This window comes from Antechinus flavipes, chromosome 3, assembly GCF_016432865.1.
Source record: "Antechinus flavipes isolate AdamAnt ecotype Samford, QLD, Australia chromosome 3, AdamAnt_v2, whole genome shotgun sequence".
Classification (NCBI taxonomy): Eukaryota; Metazoa; Chordata; class Mammalia; order Dasyuromorphia; family Dasyuridae; genus Antechinus; species Antechinus flavipes.
The window spans coordinates 156,925,461-156,943,745 of NC_067400.1; the positions used below are offsets into that span (position 1 = coordinate 156,925,461).

Genomic DNA, 18,285 nt, shown 5'->3' on the forward strand with positions numbered 1-18,285 from the left:
GTTATCTGTCCCAGCTGACATACCAAAGGAACTTGGAATTACAAAGTGAAGAGCTGTACATATGTAACATCTTAATACAGTGTAGATACGCTTTTTATGTGCTTGCACAGACTTAACATATTTGGAGCAAAAATCATCAGCTTTGTACTTTGGTAATTGTGAATATTTTCTCTTCCAATACAAGACAAACATCCTTTCCCTTCAATAACAAAGTTTGAAGAATGAAGGTTACAAAATAATTTTATTTTTCAAACTTGGGAGTAGGGAAAATACACGATTTTTGAATTTCCAAAAATACCAAAAAGCACAATTTTGAGTAAATGCAACATTACCATTATCATCAAACATAGGGTAGAAGTGTGCTGATTTCTGTAGTATGGTGGTACTCTAAAAACTACATTAAGCTGTAGGTCATGCCATCAGGAAAGGAGAGCCTTTTCCTGGCACCATTTGGTTTGATAAACTGGGATTAAAGGTGTTCCTCTTTGCCTCCCCAGAAACAAATGCAATGCATTGCAAACAGTAAGTGCCTAATGTTTGAAGTGAATTAAGTAATCTGGAATACTTTATTTGTGATTGAATAAATACTTAAAAGTCAATCAGCCAAGACCAATTTTATTTCATAGAAGAATTACCTTCCTCAAAAATAGACTATGATGTAATTTTTTACATCATAGTGGTTTTCCATTGGTATATAGGTATAAAAATATTATGTCAGTATTAAAATATAGTAAAAATTAATCAAGATGCAATAGTTTCAAGTCCTATCTAAAGAATTTTTTTTGATGGTAACACAATTATTCTCAAACCTGGAAGGTTTGGGTTTTAAGCTGCTTATAACTTTACCCTGCAATTTAAGTAATATTATTGTACAACTTTCTTTTATTCACTTGAACTTTGTAACTTTTTTTTTTAATGAAGAGAACTGAGTAATAGCTATTAGTGTCAAAAACTTCATGTAACTGAATCAGATCTCTTCACAAAAAAAATATCCTAGAAACTACATGACATTATGTGCCTATTATATATTCTATTTGTTATTACATTTGCTTGTATACTTGGCTCATCATCCCTGCTACATTAGTCTCCTTAAAGACAAAGGGTGACATCTTACTGCATCTTCCAACTTGACCTAATGTATACACAGTTTTGCATATCATCTGTAGTTATTATTCTCTTCCAATAAAGTATTTGTATCCATTCATGGGTGAAAGGCTCCAAAAACAATATTCATTTGTGATACGGAATGGCCTAAAGTACAATGTTTGTACGTGGTGTTTCCTATATTCCAATAAAGGAATTCTTGCGTTCATGGGGTAAAAGTTCCTGATGAATTCCTATGAATAGTAGCTGTTTGGTTCTCATCAATCTTTCCCCTCTTTTTTAGTAAATACTCTTCACTCTTCTTATTTTAACAAGGGAAAAGTAGCAATATAATTCAACATCTAATAGCTTATGGTTAGTTATATCCAACCAAGTATAGGTACTACTTTTCTTTTCAACAAAATGCAAACCAATTCGGCATCTGCAATGAGCACTTGCCAAAAACGTTTGTAGTGAAATCATGTAGTAGAAGGCAGCTGAATTAAAAATGGATTATATATAACTAAATGTCCCAAACAATAAGTATATGGATCACTGTATTTTATTTTCTTCTGTGAGCATTGTCTACACAAGAGCACTGAATAGTACATGGGCTGCTGCCTTTCTAACCCAAAACTTTTAGGCAAACTTTCTCTGGATTTCTTGTATAATGTCCACTTTCATATTTATTTTGGCATTGCTTCGGCATAAATTAAACCTATAATTATTTTTTCCTCTAAATCTTCTCTTTGCAACTGCCAATGTTAAAGGAAATTGAAGCTTCACACTAAAACCTGGATAGATACTAAGTAAAATGAGCAAATCTGGTTTAGTGTCATTGACTATGTTGACAATCTAAAAGAAACCATTCGTGTAGTAGAACTGACCAAGCTAAATACAGCATGGTGAATAATGAAAGGACTGTTCCAAGCTAATGTTTTCAAAACATGTTGCAGTACCAAACTTTTAGTGTACCTCTAGTAGAAGTAACACTCTTGTGTACACAAAAGTGTACTAATTTACTAAAAGCTGGTGTTACAGCATAATTAAAAGTATAATTGTCCCTAGCAGCTATCTTTATCTCCCTATATCCTTCATTGCTCTAAGAGTTTTGCATTAATCTTAATAATTACTCAGAATTGTCTTAAATTTAGGTTATTGAGTAAATGCATCATTTAACACATATGTATGTGTCCATTATATTACAAATTTAGTGTAAAGTTGCAGATTTTAGAGCTTTGGATTTGTGCTTTCAAAAGGATATGACCATACTCTGGCTAAACTTATAAAGAATTCAGTTTTATATTAAACTGATGTTTGTTATATATTTGCTTGGTATTTCATTTCTTAGATAGATAGTTTTTAAAAATATGTTAATTGTGATTCAGTTAATTTGGGGGCATTTGTTTCTAATATATGGGAGTAAGTTCAATAAGGCGAGTTTGTACTTGTAATGTGAATTATAAAATAAACATTACTATTTCAAATTATGTAATATGATTACTGTAAAATCTGAGGTGTGTCTATATAGATGTGTATTTATACAGAGACATATATACGTATAAAATTTGGCATAACATTGGTTTCTGGACTTAAGTATGTCTCCAAAGCTTAAATTCATCTTAACTTGAGTTCTCATGTAAATTTAAGTTCTCCATTTTGCCTAAAATACAATATCAGCTTTTCCTTCAAAAGGCATGCTAATATGATACATTTTTCCCTCTTTTAGTCCCATTTTAGTGTTGCTTTAAAAAGCTTGACTGTAGATTCTGGAAATTCAGCAAGTAGTGTTGTATTGAAAATTTCCTTGAATTTTTCTAAAAATTCATAATCTGTACTGAATCTGAATTTGTTTGCCCAGAGCAATACTGTCCCTGGCTGACATAAATGTATCATTGTGGTCAACAATTTATCCAGAAAGTAATGATGGTACACTACATCCGTAGCTAAAATGAAATCGTAATAGTGAGATGACTTAGGAAAATTCAGTTCAAGATCTTCCCCCCACACCAGTTCTCTCACTTCAGGTTGGTGTACTCTACAGTTATGTGTATTTTCAAAAATGTTGTATTGGAGATTTCCTAGGACATCAGGAAGATCAGTTGCTGTCACATGTGCTCCTAGGGGGGAAAAAAGACAGCAGTTAACCAGGTAATGGTTTGATGTCTGTTGGGCAATTATATTAGACACTGGGGAGCTATAAAAGAGACACGCTTTCATACTTTCACTAAGTTTTATGCTATAATGAGGAGATATGAGGAAGTTAGAACATAGCAAAGTACAGTTAAATTTTCACAAATTTAAAGACTGTTATACACATTGACTATGGTCTGCATTTTGTAAATGTGTTTGTTTACATGTTTCTATGACAACTTTTTTCTTTATCTTAGTAATTTATATATTTTCTTTAATCTGAACAAATTCTGTTGTAGCAATGGCACAAGTCTTAAAACATCTTAGCACTTCATTAAGTTAATTAAAATAGAAATTCCATACTGACCTAATAAACTAGCCACAATTGACACAAGGCCTGGTCCAGCCCCAATTTCAATGACTGCAGCACCTTGAAGTTTGAGTTCTTCACTGTGTTGCTCCAAATATTGACACAAAGCTACAGCCTAAGAAATAGTAGAAAAGTGCAGTTAGACACAACCAAGAGATTGGGGATCAAAGTTCTAGACTTAACTAATTTGAGAGAAAACCTTTTCAAATCACGTGATTCCATTTTCATAGTGGGGTTGGACTTCTTCCAAAATCCTTGCCAAATTTAAAACTTGGGAATCTAAGTGAAGTTGTTCATATGTTTTTAAAAAAATAAGATTTGGAATGTATAGATCTTAAATACCTTTCCAGTTCCAAATTGCCTTAAGTATGGAATTCTGAAGTTTTATGAATATAGAATATAAAAGTGACTGATGGGTAAAATCCTAGGATTATGAGAATTTGAGGTGATTGTGATTTAACTAGCACTTCCTCCATCCTCTGTTTTGCAGATGAGAAAACTTGAGGCAAAAAGTTACAGAGATAGTAAATGGCAGAAGAATTCAAATCTTAGCACTTTGACTCCAAAGTCTAGTCCACTTTTAAAGATTTAAAAGATTGTACTATACAATCTTGGAAATGAGAATGACAAGAAAACCCACCAAACTTTCTGATAATTATCCTGTATGATAGTATTTAAAGCAATCCCCAAGGATTTAAGGGGTCATCTGTGGCTCTACATCATCAAATTCTCTTGTTTCCTACAAAGTAAATAAATTGTGATGCTAAGTAGAAGAAGTTCATTTTGACTGGTCATAGCGATCCCCTAATTGTTCTAAACATCTTACTGTAAATTTTTGAAGTAATTTATTTTGCTATATTCAAATTGGAGTAGATGCAGAAAATCTGTTTTTAAAGAAAAGTTATTTAGTAACCTATATAAATTGGTCCATATAAAACTTTCCCAACTTTCATCTCAATTTTTTTTTTTTATTTGTATTGATGCAAAGTAGAAAAATGTATGGTATGGAAGGAAGTATAGACTTTGTATCAGAAAACCTGAAATCAAATTCTAGTTTTGAAACTTACAACTGTATAAAATTAATCATTTTAAGCTTTTTCAACCTCAGATTTCTCATGTGTACACTATAATATTTATGCTACTAGTTCTCAAGGTTAATGTGATGATCATTTTATAATTACACTCATATAAGGTATTATTTGATTCAGTAGAGGTTTATATGTATGAGCTTTCTTTTTCTTTTCTTTTCTTTTTTTTTTGTAAAATAGCCCTACCTTAGAATAAAGAGGTTTGTAAGGAGGGATATATCCCAGATAACATTTAGGTATAAAATGGGTTTTAAGTGGCATTGAGATTTAAATCAATAAATTGAGTTCTATGAGGTCATAGTAGACAAAGGTTGTCCTCAGAATCAGAACTGGGGATGAGATCTGTGCAGCCTTGGGTAAGTTAGAAAACTTGCAAGCATTTGTTGCTTTGAATTGTAGAGGAAGTATTCTCACCCCAGGCACCTTATGTCAATGAGGCATGCAATGTGGCTTTTTTTTTTTTTTAATCAGTGGTGTATCTACACCACTTTCCCTTCCCCAAAGATAGCAAAATATATTAAGTGTCATATGCATGCATTCTAGATCAATCAGCAAATATTAAGTGCTTAACTGCTTACTACTTGCTCAGGATATCTATAAAGCTATATATTGGGGATGCAAATCCAAAAGAGACAATTTCTACACTTAGATTTATATTGTACTAGATAATAAACATAGTTAAGGAAAACATTCTTTCTTCTCTACCCTACTCTTTCCAAAAATTACACAATGATTTGGGGGGAAGGGCACACTAATAACTGGGGGAATTAAGCAAAATTCTCGAAGAGACATAGAAGGGTATTTTAGGGACTAACCACCTATTCAAAGGTACATAGGCCAAGAAGGAATGTGAAGAACAACAAACAGTTTAGTTTTTAGTTTTTTTTTTTTTTTTGGCTTTTTGCTGAGGCAATTGGAGTCAAAGTGACTTCCTAGGGTCACACAGCTAGGAAGTGTTGTGTCTGAGACCAGATTTTGAACTCAGGTCTTCCTGACTTCAGGGCTGGTGCTCTATCCACTGCACCACCTAGCTGCCCCTCAAATGGGTTCAGTTTAAGTAGAGTGGAAAGAAAGTGTGTGAGAGGGAGGAATGTATAATCAAAGTATAAACTAGAGCAAAATTGGTTAATTCTTGAATTTCCAAAAGGTAGATGGTACAGTGAATATAATGCTAGGCCTGAAATCACAAACTCATCTTCAATTCAATTCTAGTCTCAAGCAATGATTAGTTGTGTAACCCTGGACAAGTCACTTAACCACATTTGCCTCAGTTTCCTCATCTATAAAATAAGTCGAAGAAGAAAATGGCAGATCACTCTGATTCCAGATACATTCTTTCCCCTATAAACTAATGAATTTGATGCATTATTCAATTAGTTAGTTTCATAAGGAATTTGTGGCAAAAACAAGAGTGTTTGATATCTTGAGAAGAGAAATGCTTTCATATTACAGCTCAGACCTATTAGAAGTTAAATAATATCATTATCATCAAAATACAATATATATCAATCATTTAAACTAAATACCCCCAAAACTCTAAGAGTTTTTACTTATTCTAAGAGTAAGGGGCAAAACAAAAGGATATATATTTATGTTTTATACCAGGACATTGTTCTGAACATACAAATAAAAAACACAATATGATTCATTTGTTTAAATATGTTATTAAACATAGTGTTTTCTGCCAAGAAAACTCCAAATGGGATCACAAAGAGTCAGACAAAACTGAACAACTTAATTCCCAAAGAAAAGTTTGTATTTTAAATGCTTGATCCCATTTACTTTTCAAGATTCTGTGTGACTGGAATGACTTCTGAACAATTCTACCTCTGAAATAATCAACACTATGTTTAATAACATTTTTAAACAAATGAATCATATTGTGTTTTTTATTTGTATGTTCAGAACAATATCCTGGTATAAAACATAAATACATATCCTTTTGTTTTGCCCCTTACTCTTAGAATAAGTAAAAACTCTTAGAGTTTTGGGGGTATTTAGTTTAAATGATTGATATATATTGTATTTTGATGATAATGATATTATTTAACTTCTAATAGGTCTGAGCTGTAATATGAAAGCATTTCTCTTCTCAAGATATCAAACACTCTTGTTTTTGCCACAAATTCCTTATGAAACTAACTAATTGAATAATGCATCAAATTCATTAGTTTATAGGGGAAAGAATGTATCTGGAATCAGAGGATCTATATTCCAATACCAACTTTCAATTGACCACCTAATTAGTCTTTGTCAAGTCACTTCATTATTTGTAAAATGAAGATGACTTTGAAGGATCTTTCCAACTCAAAATGTGACCTTTCACTGAGTGAAATTTTGAAATTTGAATTCATTTGTAAGCATTTTTGAACTTAGTAAGGACGCTTTTTTAATGAATCTTAGACTAAGGCACTAATATGTTGGTCAACAATATTATCACAAACATTCCTAGGCATACTTATCTTTAATTTTCAGGTTCTCTGTCAGAGTGAATTTTTTTTGCTACAAAGGAATTTTGAAAAAAGGATGTTCTGTTTTTCCTGGTCATGATGGCCCAGTGTCTGGTATGAAGTACTTAATAAATCCTTGCTTCTTTCTCCCTCATATATGTATGTGTTTGCCTGTACCCATGTTTATATATATGTATCCATGTGTCTGAACACACAAACATATATAAACACATGTATATGATAAATATAGATGACGAGTATGGTGACTATTACAAAAAATTTTAATCATAAAGTTAACAATTAACTTACACCTGGCCATACTACAGCTCCATAGTTCTCTATTGATTCTTGAATAATAATATTCTTGCCTGCATATGAATAATGTTCCTTAGTATAACTGTTATAATTTATAGGAAGAAATTTCTGAATATTAGGAAGAGAAGAGGATCCTGTGTCATTGAAATCTGTAGGTAAAAAAATAAAATGCACTTTATTATTTGAAATAGTACACAAAGTTATTGTAATAGAAACATTTTTAAAGTAGTTCTTTAAAGGTAGAGAAATGCTACTTAATGCCACTCTGAAACCAGATTTATTCACAGAATCCATTATAGCTGTGGTAGTGAAATATCTGTATGAACTGTATGCATATGAACATTTATATATGTAAAAATTCAAATTATCCAAAAAGACTTTTTAGATCTCTGTCCAAAACCTTTAACTCTTTTTCTAACATTTACATGATTTCAAGTTTCTAATTATTCCATCCTTATTGCTGGCATCATGTGAGCCAGTTTGCATAACAAATAGATCCAAGTAAAAACAGCCCTGAATAGAAGGAAACAGGTTAATAATATGTTCACTCATCACTATTGGTTATAATTGATATTAAATTAGAGCTTTATAATTTGAAAGATATTTTACATATGTTGTGATAATTGGTTTCTATGTCTGCTTGTCATCTGGAGAATTAATATATTTTTAAAATCTATCCAAATAGAAGTAGCTACCAAAAAGTCTAGATAATCCTCTAGATGTGTTCTGACTATTAAACTATTTTAAATATTGTTTTCTGGTTAGTAGAAACAAACAAAAAACCCCAACAACTGTCCAACATAGATTTCAAATTGGATATAAAACATGAATGTAAATTTTCTATTATTCAAAATGTGTTATGCTAAATTCTGGGGGTGCAAATTTCTTAAGATGAAACAGTCCTTAATCTTAAGGAGCTCATACTCCAGTTGGGGAAGACAGCTCATTAGACAAAGTCCAGCTACAAGGCCGACACAAAAGTCTGAATGTCTTAAAGGGTTCTGTAACAAGGCTGATGGAAAGACCTAAGGTGTATGATCAATAGTATCAGTAAGTCAGATGACTCCTTCTCCCTACCTCCTAAACACCATTATTTTGTCCCACACAAATGCTATTAGAGAAAAATTATAAAATTAGAATCCTCTATAACAATTAAAATAACAATCAAAATCCTGAAAAAAGTTCCAAGTGTACTTTTCATACTAGTTACACAAGCATTCAAATCATAGTGTATTTATCTTAACAGGCTATGTTACCTTTTCTAGTGTCAGAGCATTCTCCTTTAGCTTGGGAATAAACATCATTCTCCTGTAATTTAGGAATGAATTCATTTTCTTGAAATTTGACTTGAGATTTGTCCTTATTTTCTGTTTTTGATTCTTTAAGCAACACAGGATGCTTAGCAGAATTTGAGCACACATCCATAATGTGACCTAGCTAGATGAGAAATACTCATGCAAAAAGCTGAAACAAAACACAAATCAAATACATGTTTTAGAATTTGAGATTTCACCTTTTTTCTAGGAGCTCCAAGTTACAGACATATAAAGTTTGGACAGCATTCTGTTGTCTTGGAACAACCATTTCTTTTTCCAAACTTTCACTGTTGCCAGATTCATGAATCTAGTCACTCTTAGAAGAATTTGTCTATCTACAGACACAACATTTCTTAGAAAGCTGCCAAGGTTGATGAATACTTAGTTATTGCTTTTGCCTCTACTCCTTCCTTTGTTTCAGCTCCCTGAAACAAGATGTTCCTCCCAGAAAAAATTTATCACGTCTAATCTCATCACCATGCTGCTACTCAAACCTTGAATACCACTTCCCTCTGCCTCTTCCCTCTAATTGGAGGCTGGATGATAGAGTTTAAACTCTTCTGAAAGTCTTCCTTTATAGAAAGCAGATAGCAGACTTTCAGGATACTCCATTCTGCCTGGTTTCAATTCCAAGAAGCAGTTTTCCTCTGTGCCAAGTACCTCCTTAATTGTCCCATCCTTATGTTGTTTTCCCTATAAAATTGTAAGCTTGTTAGCATATCTAGCATATGTATACTTGCTAAATATGTATTGAATTGAATCATTAATTAGAATTTCTGAAAAAAATATACGCTACCCTTCATCATGTTGATGTCCTTCTGATCACTATCTTTTATTACATTTGGCCAAATCAGTTTTGATATAAAATATCAATATTAATAATATTTTGGCATTTCATATAACTATAATGGGGAAGTCAGCATCTGACACCTCTAAAATAATAATGATACTTTACCTATATAGGCGGGACATTCAGTTCTCTCCTATTGGTTTCCAGCATATCACACATAAGGATCAGATTGCCAACAATCAAATCAGAAAACAATCTTCTGGTATTAAAAAGGACTTTTCCTATCAAGTCCCCTCTGGACTAGAATTTTTTAACAAGTAATCAATGGCAGGTTTCCTGAGCAGCTGTAATCTACAAGGGTTAGGAAAGACTCTAAATGGACAGGACATGGGAAATCTGCTTTTAAAAAAAAAGAAAGAAATAAAGAGAGAGAGAGAGAGACAAAGAGAAAAAAAGAAAGAAAGAAAAAGACAAAAGATTAGCATAGCTCATTCCAAAATGCTAAGCAATAATTTGCAGTCATGGAGAAGTGCAGAAATTAACCATATGATTTAGTTCCTTCCTACCCTAAACTCTTCTCATTTTGATAGCCTTTGGAGGATCTAAGGTAATATCTTGTGTTTTTAAGTTCTTACTTGTGATCTGGTTCATATAGGAAACTTCCTCTACCAATGCAGATCAATACTTGATTATTATCCATAACCTTAGGCAGTTGTCTGAGAGATCAAATGATTTATCAGTGACACACAGCTGGTATATAAGCATTGGGGCTTGATCTTCCAGATCTTCCAGAGACTATACTGCCTCATATTATGTTTAAAGGCTCAAAAAAAAATCTACTGAATTGAACAGAAGATTTGAATCATAGCTATTATAGCTATAAATGATAGCTATAAAAAGCCACTTAGTTGCTAACTAAAGAAAAGCTTATGCGAATGTATTAAAAATACAAGTGGCTCAAGGGGCTTTTCAGATACAGACCAGAAGAAAAGCATCTCTAAATATAAAAGTGAATTTATGACAAGTCAGGATAAGTTCAGTCTGACTTGTAAATCCATAGGTAGCCTATTGTGATCTTCAAAGAGTTTACATAGAAGTGGGAGAGCCATCTTTCCCTATTGGAAAATTTCTTGTCAAGGACGTGGGTTGGTATTGTTTACCATGCCTATCATATCTCCTGTGTCAGAGATGGCTGAGTGGTGCAGTAAATAGAATACTGGGCCTGGAATCAAGAAGATTTATGTCTTTGTGCATCTGGTCAAATCACTTAATCACTCTGACCCTCATATATATAAAATTATTAATAGATTTGGGGTTAGGATCAAGTGAAACAATATTTGTAAAGTGTTTAGCACAGTGACTGGTACATAATAAGCATTATATAAATGTTTCCTAATAGTAATAATATTAGTGGTAGTAGTGATAGAAGTAGTAGTTGGTAGTGGTGGTGGTGTTAGTAGTAGAAATAGTAATAGTGATGGTGGTGGTGATGGTAGGAGTAGAACTAGTACTCATCTCCCAAGGTTGTTGTGAGAATCAAATGAGATAATAATTGTAAAGCACTTAGCACAGTGCCTGGTATATAGTAGGTGCTCTATAAATGCTTTTTTCCTCATTCTTTCTTCCTTCCTTCCCCAGATATAGATCTCAATTTTCCTATCTGTAAAATAAGTTGGACTAGTGTTGGACAAGGTAATTATGGAGTCTTTCATTTATGATATACTTCAATCTAAAATACCTAATGCAAGAGGTTTTCAGTGATAAAGTTTTGAGATCCAGACCAACAGTACTATATTAGGAATCCGTGGACCTAACTTTCAAATTCCTTCTCTGCTACATATTATCTTTGGACAATCCAATTAATCTCTCAGGATTTCACCTTTCATCCATAAAATGAAATTGGAAGAAAGTAGGGAAGCAAGTATTTATTAATTTCCTACAGTATGCCGGAAATTATACTAAGAAGTTTACAAATCTCTTTACATCTTTACAGCGTCTTGCCCAAGGTCAAAGAGCTAATATATGTTTGAGGTCAAATTTGAACTCAGGTTTTCCTGGGACTTTGGGTCTAATTACCTACCAGTTCTCCACCTAACTATGTCTTAGTTAGAAAAGAGATGACCTTTCAAGGTTGAATTTAGAGTTAAAGGACCTAGGTCCTAGAACATATTAACTATATGACAATGGGCAAGTTACTTAATTTCTCTGGCTTAATTTAATTTTTCTCATCTGTAAACTGAAGGTATTAATCCAAATGACTTCTGATTTTTCTTCCTCATGTTAAATCTCTGATTTTTATCATTTAATAAAATTGTTATAGATTACTTACCACATGTCAAGATAGTTATGAATGTAAAAGTAAAATAATCTCTTTCCTTAAGACCTTTATAGCTTAATAATCGCAATTTGTTTTGATCCAATTTAACCATTTCATTTGAGCCTCTTTTGTTAAATCTGTGATCTTTTGGGGGGAAAAATGATAATTCTAGGCCATATTTCTAATAACAGTCTGGACTAATTTTTAGATAAACTAGCCAGCAATTATGTCATTGATACCATCTTTGATAAATCATTTGGGAAACAAACCTTTCAGATCATGCTGTTAAAAACAGTCCAGATATGGACCATCATTGCTACATAGTACAAAGGTAGACTTACTGCCAAAGGGAAGCTTACTGAGTCTGGCACTGGCATATTTACTCCTGGAGCTCAGCTTCTGAATGACATTTGACTTTAGTAGAGCCTCTTGAAATTTTTTTCATGAATAAGAGATGATAACTTCAAAATGATTTCTTTTTTTTTTTTCCTATTATTTATTTATTTATTTGTTTGTTTTTTGCTGAGGCAATTGGGGTTAAGTGACTTGCCCAGGGTCACACAGCCAGGAAGTGTTAAGTGTCTGAGACTAGATTTGAACTCAGGTCCTCCTGACTTCAGGGCTGGTACTCTATCCACTGCGCCACCTAGCTGCCCCTTCAAATGATTTCTGACAGCTTTCAAAGTATTCTCAAAAATTAACCAATTTTAGGAGCATCTGCAGTGCTTTGTCACTAACGGAAAATTGGTGATGCCAACTATTTTGTACAATTAATAAAGAAAAAGACATTGATGCCAGCCTAGTATGAATTCTCTTCCCTATTTTCCACTGAAATTAAAAAATTGGTACAGTGAGATATTTTACACAAAATTAATTTTTACCTTATCCATTTAACACCATGGGTGTATACTTGATGATGATAATGCTATGTGCTGTTTTTTTTGCTTTCTTTAGGACATTTAGTAGATGCCAATGTTAGTCTTATTGTTATTGCAATAACTTCCTAAATGACCTTCCTGCTTCTGGTCTTTCCCTCTTAAATCCATCCTTTACATAAATGCCAAAGTAAATTTCCTAAAGCACTGATCTGACCAAATCACTCAAATGCTCAATAAAATGCATTGACTGTTACCTCTAAGATCAAGTACAAAATCCTACATTTGACATTTAAAGACCTGCACAATTTTATTACAACTTTATATTATTCTTTTCCCTATACCTTGCTATCAAGTCAAAATGACCTTCTCTCTGTTCCTTACAATCCCATTACATCCTCTTACATTTCCCATTTTTCAGTTACTGCCCTATCATCCATCATTAGAAGGCATTCCCTTCTCATTTTTCTCTCAGCTCTGCTTTCCTTTAAAACTCAGCTCAAACTTTCTACTTAAAGCTCTTCTTGATTGCCACTCAAAGTAATTTTTGTATGTATTATGTACATCTATATCTATGTATTTATATCTATGTATATCTATATGTGTATGTTCTCCCGCCACTCCTCCCACTTGAGGACAGGAACTTTTATCTTTTTTGTCTGTGTCTTCTCAGCACTTACCTAGTACTTAGCACATAGTGGATGCTTAACAAATTATTATTAATTGATACCTGCCAAACCCTATACAAGATAGAACATAAAACATAGAAGCATATAATCTAATATGGAAGGGATCTCAGAAGTCATCTAAACAAGGGCTTCTTACACTCATGGCCCTTTTTTACCTAAGAAATATTTTTGTGATCCTGAGTACATAGGCATATAAAATAGGTATGCAAATCAATCTTTTATTGATAGTAAATCATAATTTCCTATCCCTCATATTCAGTTATAAGATTCTACATGGAATCACCAACCACAGTTTAAGAAGCTGGGATTTATGCAACTTTTGCCTAAGCAGCAATCCCCTCAACATCTCTTATTGGAAGATCTCAAGTTGTGAGGCAGACCATTCCACTTTAGGACAGCTCTACATATTAGGAGATTGTTCATATCAAGTTACATTCTTACTCTTCGCCATTTCCAACTATAATTCCTAAACTATACCCTCTGAGACCATGTAAAAGAAATATAATCTTTCTATTAACTGATACTCCTCATATATTTAGGCCCCTAGGATTTTGAGTTGGAAGAAATCCTAGGCATCATATAGCACAACACATTCATTTTACAATTAAGGAAATTGAGGCCAAAAAAGATTTAAGTTTACTCGGGGGAACATAGTAAATCGTATTTTAAAATTTTAAGAAGTACATTTTTAACCCAAATGAAGGACTTTGTACTTATCTCTATTAAATTTCATCTTTTATACATTCAATTCATCCTTTGCTTGTCAAAATCTTTTCTAGATACTGTTTCTATTATCTGCAGATTTGATGGGCATACAATCTATGTTTCATCCAAATTATTGATTAAAATGTTGAGTGGAATTAAGCAAAAAACAGCTTTTCTGAACTATTGTAGAGAACAAGAAGAGAACTCTCTTCATGTTGAAAATCTTTAATAACCACTTTTGGGCTGAGTCATTCAATCGTTTCCAAATCCACTTAAGGACATTGGCTGTATGGAAAACACTAGGATAATCTACTAAGGAGAATAACCTGTCAAAACCCCCAAGTATTTAGAAATCAGTTGATTTCTTCTAATGTGCAAGTGAAAAAGATAAATTTGTCTGTCTCAATTCCTGCTTTCAAAAGAAAAAGCCACCACTCAGCCCTTATCTCTCAATTTTGCCCATAAAGATATTGAGAGGCTCTGTCAGTTCAAAAGCTGAAAGTTATCAAGAAAAAATGTGCCAGATATAACTGAAGAACTTTTCCCCAGCAATAAAGTGTTTTTGTACCATACAGCAAAGGTGATCTATATTATACAATTTATATAGAAATAATAAATTGCCTAATAGTAAACCAAAACTCTTAACTTCACATCATTAAAAAAAAAAAAAAAAACTATTGCTTCAAAAATACTTCACACCATCAGACATGTGAATTGATTGTCCCACACATTTCTCTCACTAATTAGACAACTCAATATGGGAAAGCCCTTTATGTGTTTTATCTGGAGTAGGATTTTTTTTTTCCTGGAACTTCATTCCTTCTTATCTAACCATATACACCAACCAATTTACTCTTCAACAAAACACTTTTTTTTCTCTAAGTTGCAGAAGACAAGTTGTTGAACTTTGCTCCAGGAAGAGATTAATCAAGGAGATCAATCATTTGTTTAAATTCATAAAATGTCATCAAATCCAAGTCTTTGGAGTTAATTTAATTTTAATAAGTATAAAATTCTTCACCTTTTTTCCATGGCTCCCTTTCTCTGCTTTTGTTACTCTCTCTCTCTCTCTCTCTCTCTCTCTCTCTCTCTCTCTCTCTTTCTCTTTTGGAATTGAGAACTTTATCAGTGGTTAGAAAATATTAAATAACTATTAATTCTGGCTTTATTTTCCAATGCTAAAACTTCAGACAGGCAAGATTAAAGTCAAGCACAAATATCACATCCATCACAATGGACCCTGTCTGTAAAATGCATACAGATTCTCAATTGTATTTCAATGAAGAGAGGGCCATTTGAGACCGGTGTTGTAGTGTAATGAAAGAATAACATCCTCCATCATACTGAATAATAGGTGAGATTTATTTTCCATTTCCAAAAGCAAGTGCCCATTGATAAACCTCTGAGAAAATAACTACTGACCCTCCATTGCTAAAGATTGTCCCATATTATCAATTTACAAGGTCAATTTCAGCGTTTAAAAGACCGATACTGGATCAGAAAGGTTTTCCAAAATAATTTCGTTAGTGCTTAGAACAATCATTCCAAGTTGTTAGTTTAAGGAGATGTCGTCATTACCTTCTGCACCAGAACAAGTTTGAAGTTGCCTGTGCATCCTCCAGTCCCTTCTGGGTTTTATATAGATCTGCACCTGAAAGAATTAGTTCTTGCACAAAAGCCAGCCAACAGAAGTTTGTTCTATTTAAGGTATCATTACCCACCCGCTCTTAAAGGGAAGTTACTATGTTACACTTCTTAATGTAGTTCTTGCCGTGCAATTAAGCTCTCTTTAAAGATCCAGAAAGGGAACTGTTCTCTCTGTTCTCTCATTGCTGAGATGTCGTTTGAAAAATGTAACTTTTTGGTTCCTTTGGGATGGGGGTGGGGAAGGGAGAAAAGATTAGGGAAGATTTGTCTGCTCTCAGGTACCCTGCAAAGATCCTACGCCTAAAAGAAAGCAATAAACTCTGATAAGCAGATGTAGAATAAAATTAGAGATAAGGCAGTATAGTATGAGCAGGAACTCCCAAAATTAAAGTAGAATGCTCAGGTGAAAGGATACAAGTGAGACCAAGATTTAGATCTTAAAATGAAGTGTTTGGGGCAGACGGCAGAGAGCAGGAAGTCAGGAAAAAATTAGCTGAAGCAATTATTTTGTGGCAAACGAGAGGCAGGGAAAAGGTTCTTCATTTAAGAAAAGAGAAGAGCCTAGGATAAAAGCCCAGTAAATATGAAAATGTAAATTTTAAATAATTTATACATAATGAAAAGTGTGTTTACTGAATATTTCCAGTCTGGGAATTAATTATCTTGGAGTTAATTTAATATTAATAAGTATAAAATCCCATACTTTATTTCCATGGTCCCGTTTCCCTATTCCATTCTTTCCTATCTTATTTCCTCAAATTGTACTCTTTGCATAGAGTCAAATATATTTTTCTGTATTATATATCCTGGAATTGGGCAGTTATCAGTGCTTAATAAATGTCAAATAACTATTAATTCTGGTGTTTGGGGTTTTTGTTTGTTTGTTTGTTTTGTTGTGTTTGTTTCTTTTACCTCCAATTCTAAAACCAAATATAGAATTTTTTTTCCTATTATTAGTGCCTGAAGTTTTGCTACCTATCCAGTAGATGGCAGCTATACCTGTCATTAATATTAAAAGAGCATCATCTTGTCCTAGACTTGCTTTAAAGTAGAAAAGGAAAAAAAGTCAATTGGGAAAAAAAATAGTACACACAGGTACATAATTAAATTATTTCATGGATACATACGTACTTTCATCTGCAAATGTATTTTCTCCTTCAGTTCAAATTACAGCCCACCAGTGCCTCTGATTGTCTTCTCTAATTGATCTTCCATGTAGGATCTACCCAACATTCCAGAAGCTGCTTCTAGGTCTTTTGTATTTCATTCAAACAAGCTGAGCACTCTTGCTGCCTTCGGTTTTCCTTTTTCTGAATGAATGAAACCATAGAAATAACTGTTTTGTAAGCTTCTGCTCCTGTGCAAGGGTAAGGAGAAATCAAGACTGTAAGAAGTTTGGTGAAATGTTAGTTCCTTGAAACAAGGAAATGTTTTTCATTTTTATTGATGATATCCCCATGCCTAGGCTAGCACTTTGAAAGTTTTTTGGTGTTCAGTCATTTTGATTATATCCAATTCTTCATGGCCACATTTTGGTTTTTCTTGGCAAAGATACTGGGGTGATATGTCATTCCATTTGTTTCTCCAGCTTATTTTATAAATAAAAAACTGAGGCAAACAGTTAAGTGATTTGCCCAGGATCACACAATCTGAAGTTGTATTTGAACTCGGCAAGATGAATCTTCCCAACTCCAGCTCTGGCACTTTATCCATGTGCCATCTAATTGCCCCCAAATGATATGAGTTTAATGACTTTTCGAAAATTTATTAAAGATTTTGCTTTGTTTTGTGTCTCTAAGACCTATGATTTCATCAGTTTGTGGAAGTCTTTTTTAAGAAAGTATATCTTCCAAAGCAAATCAGGAACTGCTCTGTAACATATAGTCTTTGAAGAGATGCCTGAGGTTCTGAAGTTTGCATCACTTCCCCTCCATCACATAAGCAGTGAAATTTGAATTTAGGTCTTCCTGATTTTGACACTGGCTCTTTATCCATTATATATATCATGCTGTCTCTTAATGAATGTCATCAGTGTAAAATGTGACTGGCATTAAGTAAGAGTCCTAATTATCATGATGAAGAAGGAACTCTTTGTATTATAGACAATAAGATGACATCATTATATCTTTTGAGCAGGGAAGTGAAATGGTCAAACTAATACATTGGGGATATCTGGTAGCTGTGTAAATGGAGAATTAGAGAAGAGAGAGACTGAGCATATATAGACCAGTTATTTTAATTCAAGTGGGAAGCAAAGGAGTGGGGGTGTAGGATTATATTATAATGAGTAGAGGGAACAAGAAAAAAGGGGGCTATACTCTAGAGATTGAAAAAACAGGACTTTGCAATTACTTGGATGAGAAAAGTAAGAGAGAGGAAAGAGGAGAAAATTACTCTGAGATTTCAAAATGATCCTTTAGTGTTGATACTAATAACTCCCATTTATATAGAGTGTTAAGATTTACAAACAGAGTACTATTTAGAGCAATTTATGAGTTGATTATATA

General features: G+C 33.2%; 1 protein-coding gene across 3 annotated transcripts; it reads right to left on the reverse strand.

The window, feature by feature from the left end:
* Nucleotides 1-222: 222 nt before the first annotated feature.
* METTL21C (methyltransferase 21C, AARS1 lysine) lies at nt 223-15,830 on the reverse strand. 3 transcript variants are annotated; one of them, XM_051984091.1, is made up of 6 exons: nt 15,710-15,830; nt 9,711-9,941; nt 8,696-8,903; nt 7,434-7,588; nt 3,584-3,701; nt 223-3,203 (listed from the first exon to the last, which is right to left on the reverse strand). In XM_051984091.1, the coding sequence occupies exons 3-6, from the start codon at nt 8,862-8,864 to the stop codon at nt 2,809-2,811; spliced, it is 837 nt and encodes a 278-aa protein (XP_051840051.1). In that variant the 5' UTR covers nt 8,865-8,903; nt 9,711-9,941; nt 15,710-15,830; the 3' UTR covers nt 223-2,808. The 3 variants fall into 3 exon arrangements, with proteins under 3 accessions (XP_051840051.1, XP_051840052.1, XP_051840050.1); XM_051984092.1 differs by lacking the exon at nt 9,711-9,941; XM_051984090.1 differs by lacking the exon at nt 15,710-15,830 and having other exon boundaries at nt 9,711-10,389.
* Nucleotides 15,831-18,285: the final 2,455 nt, after the last annotated feature.